Source organism: Acipenser ruthenus, chromosome 2 (genome assembly GCF_902713425.1).
Source record: "Acipenser ruthenus chromosome 2, fAciRut3.2 maternal haplotype, whole genome shotgun sequence".
Lineage (NCBI taxonomy): Eukaryota > Metazoa > Chordata > Actinopteri > Acipenseriformes > Acipenseridae > Acipenser > Acipenser ruthenus.
Genome location: NC_081190.1, coordinates 26494436 through 26508930, shown reverse-complemented (window position 1 = coordinate 26508930; position 14495 = coordinate 26494436). Strand labels below are relative to the sequence as shown.

The 14495-nt window shown below is 40.4% G+C and overlaps 1 protein-coding gene across 4 annotated transcripts in view; it reads right to left on the bottom strand.

The window, feature by feature from the left end:
* Positions 1 to 4676: 4676 nt before the first annotated feature.
* Positions 4677 to 14495, bottom strand: part of LOC117424174 (colorectal mutant cancer protein) — a 140947-nt gene continuing 131128 nt past the window's right edge. For all 4 annotated transcript variants that reach the window (XM_058992786.1, XM_058992788.1, XM_058992790.1 and 1 more), the window contains 5 exons: positions 12840 to 13074; positions 11986 to 12198; positions 9601 to 9698; positions 8044 to 8166; positions 4677 to 6880 (listed from right to left, as the gene is read on the bottom strand). In XM_058992786.1, the coding sequence (XP_058848769.1) occupies positions 6700 to 6880; positions 8044 to 8166; positions 9601 to 9698; positions 11986 to 12198; positions 12840 to 13074 (850 nt within the window). In that variant the 3' untranslated portion in view covers positions 4677 to 6699. The remainder of the gene's footprint in view (positions 6881 to 8043; positions 8167 to 9600; positions 9699 to 11985; positions 12199 to 12839; positions 13075 to 14495) is intronic.

Here is a 14495-nt window from a genome sequence, read left to right as displayed (position 1 = left end):
AATTGGCGACAATACTAGATTCTGATTGGCTTCTCCCTACCCAATGGATATCTGGTAATAACACAACAGTGTGGAACTTCTTTCTCCAAAGCAGCCTCATCACAGTAAACAAAATCAATACACCAACTTTTAAGTGTCCGTCTGGGTAAACAAAACCATTCGAGTCAGTCAGTATGACAGCAATCCCTGAGATTGAAAAAGAAAATGTCAACATTTCGCGATATTGAGGTAAATGAAGCAGATTTAGACAACCTAGAAATGAATTCAACTGAGGAAAACACTAAGTGCCAGACAAAATGGACTATGAAAGTTTTCTATGACTGGCTAACTGAAAAGAATATTGATAGTGATTTAAAAACAATATCACCAAAAACTACTGGCACCCAACTCTGAAGCAGAGAAAAGGCTGGAGCAACCTACTCACTGCAACGGGAAATAAAGAAAATTCACTTCAACCTCCTGTCAAACGAGCAACCACAAACCTCTGTGTACTGGACAAAACCCAGACATACATGTTGAAACAATGCATAGCAACATCCAGTTCAATATCTACCTAAACAAGTATTATAGAAGCACTGTGGCAAAGTGGTTGCATTGCGCAGTTGTACGGGTGATACAGTGCTCAAGACAATGAGACAACAAAGTACTGGTGAAATGGAGGTCTGTGTTGTAATCCAAAGTCTGATGACAAACAGTAAACAATAATGATAACAGACAATACACAGCGTTTGCATATTGCTCTGTTTAATCCACGGGTTGGCCCCAAAATAATAGTCCCAGTATTTAAACACCCACAGTTAACACAAACATGATCACAAGACCACAGTGAGTGCTATAGTGCTCGTGGTGCAAATACAGTTTAATTGTGACACAAGTGCAGTGTTGTCCGGGTTTGGTGCTGGCCTTTTGCAACAGCGCTGGATCGTGCTAACCCCTTTCTAGATGGCCGACTTCCGCCTAACCCTGGGAATGAATTGTCTGGCCATCCAGGCCAGGGCACTCTGTTCCCTTTACACAGTGCCCTCGCAGGTCGGTAGAGAGATCTATCACCAAGAATCGTTCTGTCTCTGTCACAAGCACCGAAAAAGAAAATATGCAAAAAGATTTTAAATCAAATGTTTTATTGTTCAGCTAACAATTTTAGTTACTGTGTCACTACTTTTTTTCTCTCAATGGAAGGTTACACAAATAAAATGCATTTAAAAAAAAAAAAAGTTGAGTCGTCTTTATTTACCAACAGCAACACTCATAGACGCATTTAATAATAGCAGTAATACACTCCAGGGCTGTGTGTTATTATGAGATATCACCACTTCTTGGGTGGTTGAAGACACCCAAGGCATGGTGATATCTCATGATAACACATGCCCTGTCATGTATTTAAGCAATAAAAAAAAAAATAGTTCCACAATAACTAAAAGTGTTAGCTTAACAATAAAGCATTTGATTTTAAACCGTTTTGTATAATATTTTCTTTTTTGGTGCTTCAGTAATAGTTTCTTGTTTAAGCTTTGTAGATATTGAACTGGCTGCTGCCATGTATTGTTTCAACATGTATGTGTTTATATGGGTTTTATCCAGCAGACGGTGCTTGCTCGTTTGACAGGAGGAGGTTGACGTGAATTTTCTTTATCTTTTGTTGCAGTGAGTAGGTTGCTCCAGACTTTTTGCTGCTTGAGAGTTGGGTGCCAGTAGCTTTTGATCAAAGACTCTGACTTATGCCCACTTCCGATACTTTGAACTGCTGTGCTTCTGAGGCAGTCATTGGTGTAAATTCTGGGTAAATTAGCCTCTTTGCAAATGCTTGAGAGCATTGAAGCCAGACAGTTAACACCAAGTGATTCTTTGGTATACCACATGTCTTCCTTGTTAAGGCGTTTTTGTGGCACACAGCGTGGGTGAACATACAGGGATGGGGTATCGGGCGACAGTTTGGTCAAGTACTTTGTAAGAGACTTTATTGGGCAGAGTGGGTCAGTAGGGTTTTCCAACATAAAACCTGTTTTGTTTGTTTCTTTCCTGGTGGTCTGAGTGCTTTTCAGTTGACTAATTGAAAGATAGGTTGGCATAGCATATGCCATCTGGAGTTGTGTTAATAACCTTTTGTTGCCTCGACGTTCAAAGTGTAACTGGATATCCAGCCAGACCTTCCGTAGCAGCCCAGAAGCAGTATCAGGTGAAAGAGCGGTGGATTTTCATAACATTTTCATATGCTCAGGAGTTAATAATTCATATAATGATAATTCATTTTATACCCTTCGGCTCGAGAAGCATAACTCCAGTCGCAGTCAACTGTCACACGGCAGAGTCTTCATTGACGGGTACTATCGTTTAAGTAGTGGCAAGTTGCTGAATGTATGTAACACAGATACACAAAGCGTGCTGTCTTTTTAAGACTATAAAGGGGTCCCTGTGCCTTTCGAAGCAATACACTATATGTTTAGTCAATGTATTTTTAAAACAAATTTAGACAACATCAATACATTTGAAAGGGATGTAGAGCAGTTAAAACTTAAAACTTTACAGTACATTTATCAAAAGTAATTATTCTGTAATGTAAATTAACAGAAAGAATCCCAGTTCCAAGCAGCAAATGACTTATTTCTCCTAAATTTCCAAAATTATGGTCTATGAAGCACGCTTTCATTTAAATACTGTACATGCACTGTATTAAAAAACCTGTTCAATCTGAGCCCTAATAAATATTGGGGAAAATATCTTGTATTTTGCCTGTTTTGAATCAAGTACTTTTTTGAATAGTGCAGCATTATTCAACAGAATATATTTCATAAATTTAATAATGATTTATAACTCTTGTGGAGTGACCAGTGACCTTTTCTGGTGGGGGCAGATTGGCTGGCTAGATCGTATGCAATCCTGACCGTGTCTGCAATCCACCTTGACATCCTTTGTTGTGAATAACAACGTGAACAATTGAAATTGCCTGTTTCTGCAGTAGGGCCGCCACCTCCTGAGACACTAATACAGGGTCTTGAGGGTTCATGACCGTTGTTGAGATCATGTCCTGAAAGGGATGGGAGCCGAATCGAAACTGCAGAGTGTAACCGGCCCTGACTGTGGTAATCACCCAGGTGTCCATGGTGCATGATCGTCAATAATCCAGGTGGGCCTGATAGAATGGGCCCTGGACCTGTAGCAGCAAATCCCTAGGGCTGCTGGCTTGTAGAGGCTCGTGGCTGCTGCATGTGAGCAGGGCGCTGATATTTGCGCCAACCTCCACATTGAGCACTGTGAAAACATTTCTGCAAATTAGCTCTAGCAGGGGCTGCAGGAAACTGAATCTGCTTTTGGGGCCCAGGACGCCTGTTTTGCCAATGCTTTGCCAGCTTACGGGCTGGGGGCTTCTGCTTGGGGAGGAAGCGTGCCAACTCCTTGGAAGACTCATATGCTTGGTGAAAGCATTTTAGCATCTCATCCACTGCCGGCCCAAACGTATGCCCTGGTGTTACAGGTGCATTCAGTAACAATGCCTTGTCCTTGTCAGGTACTCGAGCCTGAGCAAGCCAGAGCTGCCTTCTTGCCACCACCAATGCATCCAATCCTGCCCGACGCCTGACCATTGTACTTACACAACTGGAGCAGGTGGTTGTTGACCAGGCTCAGCTCGTCCCACTGGAGGGGCAAGAGCCTACGGTCTGAGGACAGCGACTGCAGCACCATGGACTGGTAAGCCACCAGTATGCTATTGTAGCTACCAAGGCGTGTGCAAAATGTGGCGGACGCATCATTTCAGTGACGTGGCATTGTTTATAAGGACATGAAACGTCTTTTTGCAGCAATGCTAGATTAGGCATCTGCACCAGAGGCAATGGAAACCTCAACAGGCGGACACTGGGCAAGGCCCATCTTCTCTGCATCGTGCAGCCTATACAAACTGTCCAGCTACCTGGAGACAGCCAGGGCAGCTGTTGGGTGGTCCCAGGATGATTGCACCTTAGGCTTAGTCCTGCTCCTACCCAGAGAGGATCGTGTCCTAGCTCCCAGTGCAAAAGGAAGTGGGGACTCTGTTGACCGCACTGCAGGGGACGAATGGGGCGAGTCATGCTGCGCCAGTGTCCTCTTAGAAAAATGAGCACAAAATGCACAAGAGCTGCGGTCTTTAACTGCCCCCTCTGCATGCGCCCTTCCCAGGCAGTGGATGCACCTGTCGTGTTTATCCTCTGCTGGAATGTTTCTCTAGCAACCAGCACAAACAAGGCTGAAAAAACAATTCAGCTGAGAATGTAAGCGCACAAGAACAGACAGTAAACTGACTGGTGTTAGAAGCTGTTGTGTACACAGAGTGCATAAAAATGGAGCACTGGTAACAGTCTTGGTGTCAAAAGGCTTATTTTCTGAAGTGAGATGATGAAGCCTAATAATAATGGTGTCCTTTTAATGGCAGCTGTAATTCCCCCAATATCGGGGGCACACATCTTGCAAACTGTTGGACAGAGCTGAAACGTGATTTTTTAAATGTATCCTATTACCATTATGCATGAATTGTGCAACAAAAATCTGACACCCCAGCACCCAATAACTGAGGACTTGGAATGACCCCACTTCACGTTGCACAGGAAAAGACCAGGCCTCTTGCAGACTTTAAAGTTGTTTCAGGCTTGTGGTTTGTGTTGTGTTTATTTATATACAAATATACATAAAAGACGACAGACATGTTTGCCAATAAAAGTATTTATTCTGGATAGAAGACCTTTTTGTAAAATAAAGGTGTTTTAAATGTCTCATAAATAAATGGAGAGATTTTTTTTTTCTATATAAAATGAGTCAAATAACGATTTTACAGCAACTAAAGAAACACAAAAATAGATAGACAACCAGAAATACCCTTAAAACAATACCACTGTCTACTTGCTCTGGAATGGTACCTTGGATCCATGAATTTAAACAGTTAATGAAATTATATTCCTTGGCGCTGTACTATTACACCTTTAAAAAGCCAAACTATGAACATGTGCTTACAATATAGCTGTACATTCAACCTGGTGTATATACAATTTTATATAACCATGTAATTACTGAATTATAAACTGAAGAAAAAAGGCATTCTTAATCAGAGAATGGAATAGCTCCACACATCAATGGAGACAGAAGTGAACTGGTAATCTGTAACAGTCTGCTCTCTGTATCGTATCACAGCCCCCTAACATGCTTACAACTTTCATATTACAATAAACCCAAATTAAATCCGTTATTTAAATCACTGGAAGTGTTGACAGAGACCTGTTTCCAAAGCAGTATAATATCTGTGCAAATTAAGAGTTTGTAGACATTCTTACATATTCAATTAATAACAAATCTTACCAGTTTTCAGACCAATTTAAGTGCAGAGGTCTGATATCTGAAAATGAAATCACAGATGTTTAAAACTGGAGGAAAAAAAAAAAAAAAAACCTGGGGATTTCCAAAGCGGATCAAATACCTGGTACCTTGGAATACACAAGTATTTAAAAACAAAACTGCAAAACATTTTGCTGTAATTTGATGATAAATGCAGAACAGGAACAATATAATTTATTACCTTCACATTCAATCAACATAATTATTATATGTAGAATATATTTTGAACATCGGTATTCTGAATAATAATGCTTTGTCCACATGCATTTTGATGTTGTCCATGTGTGCAAAAAGATAGGGCTGTGCAAGATAGACCATTTCGTAGCTTATTTAGCATATTAGAAGATTTACTTCAGTAATGGACAGCTTTCAATTCAGCTGGGTCTGTTGTAACCAGTGTAAGTGTTATACTGAACTACATGGTCAAAGTCAACGGGAAGTAGGAAACTTCATCTGGGTATCTGAATAACATTTTGAGACATTAAAAAAAAAACTATACAAATGCCAATGCACATGTAATCCAGCTATTCAGAATAGCTGTAGATTTTGACTGCAAGCATGTAAACACTGATTGTAGGTCCTAACACTGTAATGGGGCAGACTGGTTGTACAAAGGCAGTTAAATGGCTGTAAGGATCTCTTCATTTAGATTTTGAGTTATGTATCTGGGTAAACATGCCCTAAAAACAACTCCATAGAGGTGTCAATGATCAGCCTTAAACAATGGTCAACAAAAAAGAATACTGTAAATGATATCGAAACAAAAACTTAAGACAGTTCGACAAACAGAAACCAAATGGTCAATGGCAGCTAGTAAAATAATGTGTGATGCACAGTATAAAGTCTGACAGGTACTGCGATACATTCAATGGCACTTTTCGTGGTAATGCTTTGCAAGCATAATGTTTTTTTTATTTTTCCATTGTGATAATTGAATTAGCTGCTGGTGGAAATGGAACAGAATCGAACAAGCTTGTAAGAGGCAACTGCTTTTGTCTTCATCCACGAGTGTTGAAGAAGGGTGTGTGCTGTTTAAAGTGAGAAGCTCTCCAAGGATTGAAGTTCGATGACAGTGGGTTGCAGCAGCAGCAGCAGCTGATATACTATAATGATACATTTATGTGCCTTAAAGGACTGCATGGTAAAGTATGCATTTGCTCAGAAATGGCTGCCAGCTGAGACGATCTCAAGGTGATGCAGCAGGATAGAACTCTGGAACAAAAACTCAACACCCAAGATCACTTTGTGTGTAGCAAAGTGCCATCTCTGTTTGTCCATGTTACAGGTCTTTAAAAGAGTTTTTCTCTCTGGGGCACCTTTATGGGAGCCAATGATCTCTTCTTAAAGAGAGGTTTCATTGGTGTGAGGCCTGGAGTTTTCCTCTTCCAGCAGTGCTATCCTCTGTTTCAACATCCTCACTTGCGTCTCGTGTCTCTCCACCATGGCCATCATCTGAGACTCCAGTTTTTTCAGTTTGTTTTGGTGTTTCTTCTTTGCTTTCTCATAGGCTGCAACCAGGTTGCTGGAAAGAGAAACGACATAGCCGTTTGTCATAAAGGAAGAAATATCAAACAGCTTTGCTGCTTTAGAGGGTGAGTCCCTTTGATCAAACATAATACAGGCTTACTTGACACACAGTGTTCTCTGCTATGCTTGTGTATTATTGTGTTATCAGACAGTCATTTATTGCACAAAACTGCAAAAGTGTGCCCAGCGTTATCGGTCCTCCTTTATTTATGGTTTCTCAAACAGAATGAGCTGGCTTTCTATTTAGTAAGACCTTACTGGTGAAGCATGAATATAAAATATAAGGGTTATGTTATACAGCAGTGCACAATTTAAAGGGATTCAACAACTGAATGAAAACAGATGCTCTTTAACAGTGAAGTGTTAGCTGCACATGTTAAACACCAGGGGGCTCCCCAAGACTTCGAATACATGTCACAGTGTGAGACAATAAAAAAATATATACCACACGTTGTTTTCCATTGTAAATGTAGATGGTTAATGTAAGCAACAGGTGTAATTACTACCCAGGAGCCAGGTTGGGGGTCATAAGATACTATTACAAGTAATACCATTCTCTTCTCTTTTAGAACAGCTTGGATTATACCCAACCTACAGCTATGCATGTAGGACAGTCACGTCTGTGTTTACACATTGTTACAGCTTGATTGAGCTCAGGCTCCGGAAGGTAACCTGTTATTAGCAGTACTTTGAGTACAAGATCAATTTGGCCAATGCCTTACCAGTACGTTGCGGCATTATGCTAACTGTTTCAATAAACCGTAAAACAAACTAAACTCTCTTATGTTATGTGTTAACACACAATGTGAAATTGAGGTGTAAAAAAAAAAAAGAAATGGGACAGTTTAATGTGAGGTTACACCAACACCAAGTTGAACTGAAAAGCAGGGTCCAAATTAGATTCCTAAAACTGCTGATGTGTCAATGTCCCTGCTTCTTTAACAATACCAGACATTTGAATGCAGTCTAGGATATCAGTGGGTTTTGCTAAACGACCTTTGTAACATGTTCTGGTTTCAGTTTCAGGACAGAGGCGCCAATTCTTGAAAGCAGTCGGTCTCTCCTGAGAACAGACATTTTGACACTCCTCTTAACCCAGTCACCACTTCTGATTTGCATTAACATTAAAGACCTTGTGTACGGCAGTGCAGCTCTTACCTGTTGGCCCTTTTCAGGTCATTGACAAACTCTGCAGACTGCTGGTGCCGCACCTCGCTGCTTTTTGTGAGTCTTTCCAAAGCGGCGACCAACTCCTGGGCTCGACTCTTAAGTTTCTTCTCTCTACAAAATCACAGACAGGATCTCTTTATAGCAATATCTTCATCAAAAAAAGAAGTAAAGCCTGATTGCGTGAGTGTCTACAGCAGGGGTGTCAAACTCCAGTCCTCAAGGGCCGCAGGGGCTTCTGGTTTTCATTCCAACTTAATTATTTGTTCAATTGTACGTATTTAATATTCTTCAAGGTCTTTTACAGTTGATGGTTTTAAAAATGCACTTGATTCAAGGTACACTACCTATGAAACACTTTGAGGCCTGAAGAGAAGTGTTAAATGTGTCCAGTTAATCAAATAATTAGACCAATTAAGTAACTGAAACAAAAGCTAGAAGACACTGCGGACCTCCAGAACTGAGTTTGACACTTCTGGTCTACACAGTAAAATGCATGGCCATCCCACAACTCAATCAACAGCAGCCCTTTTCACTGCCCACCATCGCCTCAGCTTATAAAACCACTAGTTATTCATAAAACAACATCATTTATTTAATTAGGTTCAGACCACTAACTTACATTTTTATAAAACAAACATGGAAAGGTTATTGAAATGTTAATATACAGAATACAATCCCAAGGAAAATGAGGAATTTGCAGTAGAGTTGGAACATAACAACATTTTACAAAACGACAGGAGGCCATTCAGCCCGTCTAAGCCGGTCCAGTTCCTAGTAGCTGATTGATTTAAAAACTTTGTCGAAATTGGTCTTAAAGGATCCAAATAATTCTGACTCAACAACATGACTAGACAGCCCATTCAAAACCCTCACTATTCTCTCTGTGAAGACGTAGCGCCTTCCCTCTGTCCTATATCTCTCCAATTCATTTCCAGTTGTGTCTTCTGGTCCTGGTTTCTGTACTGCATTTAAAGTATTGGTTAGAGTTAACTATGTTAGCTCCTTTTAAGATTTTAAAGCCTTCAGTCATGTTCCCCTAATTCTTCTTTGTTGGCTAAATTAGGTTTTTTCTTCTTCACAGCTCATTCCTTTAAACCCTGAGATTAGTCTGGTTTCTCTTCATTGGAATCTCTCCAGGGGCAGTACTAAGTTCAGTCTCACCAGTTCATTATACAACCTCATCATAACATCCTTGGATTTGTACTCTACACTTTTGGCTATATCCCCAAGCATTATTTGTCTTTATGATTGTGTCCCTGCGCTGCCTGGCTGCTGACAGCGATAAGTCTATTACAACACCTTATTACTTGTTAGTAACCAACCAGCTGCTTCCCCTAATGACCGCTTTGAAACCTAGGAAGTAAAGTAAATTTAGCAAATTCAGTTTTACATTTTCTATTTGTTTAGTCCACTTTCCCTGGAGACAACCCAGTAGTACACAATTAGGGGACAAGTATGTCCCCCCTCTATCAGTTACAAAGGCAACAGGCAAGCCAACATTGAAAATGTACTCTGAAGTTCAAAGTTGTTTAATGTGCTGCTTACCGCCTGAGTGCATTTGTAAGCTCTGCCGCCAGATCACTGTCATTAAGGGTTCTTAGATGGGAAAGAGCTACAGCAGGTGTCCCCCCATCTCCGGAATCCTGTGAAAAAACAACAGTGATGACACAAACTCATCTCTCCACTGCGAGCTTAACTGCTAGAGTATTCCACACACAACACATATGCTTAACTATGGCAAAGGTAAACTAAGCATTAACTTTAACTCTGCTGCAGGTATAAGGAACACTTTGCCCATGAAGCAGCTGTTGAAACATATGCAAGACTTATATTGCAAATAAAATAGATGTTCTAATGCTGTTGACACTTCTGAATTTTGGAACTGTGTAGCTCTGCATGGCAGAACCTTGCCATGCATATTACACTTCCTACATTGTAAAAGGGACATCCCATTGATTTGCAAAAGACATTCACTTTACAACAGTGTCTAGTAATACATTAGTATGGATTTTAAATTCCAGTAATGCTAGCACAGCCTGATATGTCTCACATATGAAGCCAGTGTAACTGGAGTTAATTCGCAGCCCAGTGGAAACATTCTCCAGATTACATAATAAAGCACCAAGAACCCTGGAGTATGTTGCTGTTTATGAAATTATTCCTTGTGGGTATTTCAAGCTCCTGAAACAGTAAACACTGTAGTATGGTAATGTCACAATCCATTATAGTATGGTACTGTCACAATCCATTATAGTATGGTACTGTCACAATCCATTTTCGGCAGCAGTTTAATGAGGAATGATGGTACACAGACTACAATCTAGTTTTATGATTTACATTATGTGTGAAGAATAACTAACAATCCAGGCCTTACAAAATAACAAATCATTGTGTCTCGCTACACGACATTGAAACCCATTAAAACCTGCATCCCGATGGTACTATACTGATAGACAGTAGGGGGGTAACAATTTGGTTCTGTACAGAATAAACTCTGGATTACCTACTGGCTTAATGCCCTGTAACATTTTCCAACAGACCCAAGGGTTGCATATTTGAACAGCGGATAAGAAACTAAATTTCAGGATCAACCTTTGCCAAGACATAGCTATCGAGGGAGTCCTTTCTGCAGCGCACACATCTTTTCACTAAGCCAATGATTAATAAGATCAACTAAGTGAAATGCAGCTGTATCAACCTCTCTACCACAAGGAAGCAATAACGAGCTGCAGATATTATACCTCAAAATGGTAACAGAAAACAATTTAAAAAGTATTCTCCATTTTAAACAATTATTCATGAGCAAAGGTCAAATAAAATGATTCCCAACTGCAGCACTTTTCTATCAGAAATCCAATAAAAAACTGTGTTAAGACCATCAGTTAAAATGAACAAAATGACAACAAAAATGGATTGTTTATCCATCATCCCTGGAACTGAAGTTAAAACACACTGCTCTACGATTTTCTTTGCTGTTGACCTCTCCAGCATCAAGAGACAGTGAACTTCATGGTCAGAGGTTACTTGGTTGTTAAAACCTGACCTAAAAAGCAATGAAATGGTACATGTATTTCCAGCAGGAGTAATACTGTTCTGACTGTTTAGATTTGATATGTGACACTTGCCAACTATGAATGCTATAATCTGTTCATTTTCTGTTTGCAAGAGTACTGGTACTCTTATTGCAAACTTTCTGGTGTAGAGCTGGAAACTCCTTGAGCTTGTGTACAGTTAAAACAATTAATTTTTTTTTTTTTTACATTTGATAAATCTTTTATACTGTTAACTACCAGATTTATTTATTTATTTATTTTGCTCACAGTCCAGTGATTTATGACCAAGTCAGACAAAACCGATTGACTGACTATAAAAGGGGGATGGGGGAGGCCATTGCGTTTCACACAGATGAAACCTGAAACAATATTGCATTACTGCAGCCTTACAGACCCGCGTCTCACTACCCAGAAAACCGAATGTGCAGAACGGGTCGATGTACAGAAACCAAATCAAAAGGATAAAAATAAGCAGAGCAAGAAACACCTTTACAGGAACATCCAGGGGAATCAGATCTCCTTCCACGCTGTATGCAAATATCCTTTTATGTACACTCAGTGTTATATTCGATATGTATCCGATTACACATTTGGAAAGTACAGTTTTCTCATGGCTAAGGTCATAAATGAGATTTCATCTGGACCTCGATCTGACAGCTGGTCATGTCAAGGCTGCGTGGTAATTGTACCTGGATACGATGTCAGATGGTGTTCTGCCTGTACGGCAAAGACAATACCAGCAAGACAATCCAGTCATCTGTCTAAAAGGGGGCCGCGACAGGTTTGAGTGCAACAGGGATATCAAAGCTTCTTTAGCTGGATCTCAATCCAGTCGAATACAATGTATATTATCATCTTTACCCACTCTTGCGCATACCTTGCCCTGCTTGTCTTTGCCACCCCCACTGCTGCTGGTGGAGCTGACGGACCTCATTCGCTGCTCCTTGTGCTCCTCCACCTCGGACTTGAGGTGCTCGATGTGCACCAGGTAGGCTTGCTCCTGCGCCTCTCTTGTGCTCAGCTTCAGCTCCAGAGCCTTCTTCTCCTTCTCCAGCAGGTAGAGCTGGGCCTTCAGCTCAGCCATCTCCTCCTGGAAACAGCAAACAAGGAGGGGGATCAAACTGTGAATTCACACGTTATCAGAAACGTATTTAAGACAGTGGTTGTTAATGCTTAAGTAATGTTCACAGTACATAGTTCAGGTTTAAGCTACTTGCCTTTTTTTACTTGGTGCAACCAAAAACAATGCTAACTGTAAACAAATATTGACCTCCTGCCTGTACTATTATGTGTTAGACTCTGATAAGATTCTCAGACCATATCTAACCAGTAAAAACTGGCCATTGATTATCCTGTTTAATAAAGTCGGTTCAGAAGTTCCAGGGTTTTGTAAAGCTGATCTTGTTCACGCTACTCCAGTGTCTATAGCATACTGCCAAGTCTGTGAAATGTTTGATCCTGGTGTACTCTTGTACACAAATAATTTAATTTTAAATTAATAAGGGGGGGAAAAAAAGTCAACCAGTGAAATGAAGTTCAATGTTAATTGTATTTTAAACATATACATATAATGAGTGGAGGGGGGCATTAACAAGAGTGACATTAAGCATGTTTCAACTTCATAAGAAGCTGATGCACCATATCTAAAGGGTCTGATGACACCACCTCCCCTTCACTGTAGTCAATCCTTCTGCTGATCTTGGCAACGCTATCCTTGACTTAGCAGTGTACCTTCATTGCCATGAGCTCTTGCATGAGGACAGCGTTTTCCAGGTCGAGTCTCTGGCTGTCGCCCCGAGGCTTGACGTCGTAGCTCAGGGGGTCGATCTGAATGCTCTCCAGCTCCAGCATGGTCAGCTTCACTGCCGCCCGGTCATTCTTCAGCTGCTGGATGTAGTCCTTTAGCCTCTGCTCATCGTCCTTTGTGAAATCTGTATCACAGCTACTTGCTGTGGAGCTTGTAGTGCTGGAGGGTAAAACATTTTAGAAGAGTGTTAGATTGGACTTTAAGCAAGTGAAGAGGATTAAAAGAGGACATGTAATTGTGTAGTCAAGGCGCAGGAGTAAGGGCGGGTCATTTGTGCTCCCTCTTCTCTTGCCAACACACCAGTACACACTGGGACCCCCACCAGAAAGTTCAAGAGGTTTAATCTGAAAAATGTGAAATGTTGATTCATTCATCAAACTAACAATAAACAAAGAAGCCAAATCCATGATGTACAGAAAATGCCTAAAAGATTCTATTTAGTTGAACTGGTTAATTCCAATATTTCATTCAACTTCATTAAACTGGCCAGATTCTATCAGTGTCTAAATCATAGATATATGTTTATAGTGGCATAAAAGAAACAGCACCATTAATTTCTCCAGGTACAATTAGAGATGTCTCTTGTTTCAGACAAAACTATGATAATACAATTATTTTCGGTATTATCAATGTCTACATTCCAAAAGGCATGATCTTAGCCAGCCATTGCATATAAGGGTCTGTTACGGATCGCTCCATGGTGACGATAGGTCAGGACTTCCAGCACGCATAGCAATTGTTATAGTTCTCCTCTCTCACTCTCCCGTTCTCCACTCACCGAACACCCAAACCCCGAGTGAGTGAAACACTGCATCTTTTACGCAGCTGTACCGAGACTCGATTGCTAATCAATCATTCAATTGGAATCTCAGTACATCTGCACGTGAACTAATTGTGCTCCCCGTGCTTCCATACTAATACCCACTTTAATCTGCACGTGGAGTGATTGTGCAATCCCAGTGCCTAAATACAAATATACATTTTAACAACACTCGTGCTACATAGCCCCACATTATATCCCATGCACCAACACATATACATCATTAACACGCCACATACAACATAAAGCAAACATACACACAGGGACAGGGGCCCCCCGCCACAGGGACCCTTTAATTTAAAGTCCATGGAGGGCTAAGTCATCCATTATGAGGCTGTCTGGATCACTGGGTGTTCTCAGGTTATCAGCTGGGGACTAGAGGGTTTCATGTAAAGCATGCAAGGTCACTAAATCAACTCTCACTTTCAACAGATAACAGATGCAAGAACGGAAACGAAGCAATGGATCATAGGCACAAAGGTTTTTTTTTTATTAATTTCACCTATTAATACAATATCTTCTTTAGAAATATGTGAAATAATGAAGTATTGCTGTGTGTGCAGTTATTCTGTGTTCTATTTTTTTTTAATTACACATTTATGTAAAATACATTTATTTGCTGGTATTTATTTACATAAACAAAAATCAAGCTCATGATTTTCAGAAGCTGGAGTGGAGCTCAGTGCTCTATGAGTAAATTATTTACACTCAATTGACATGAGCTTTCTACCTGAAAAAGAACTCACAACTCTGATATGAA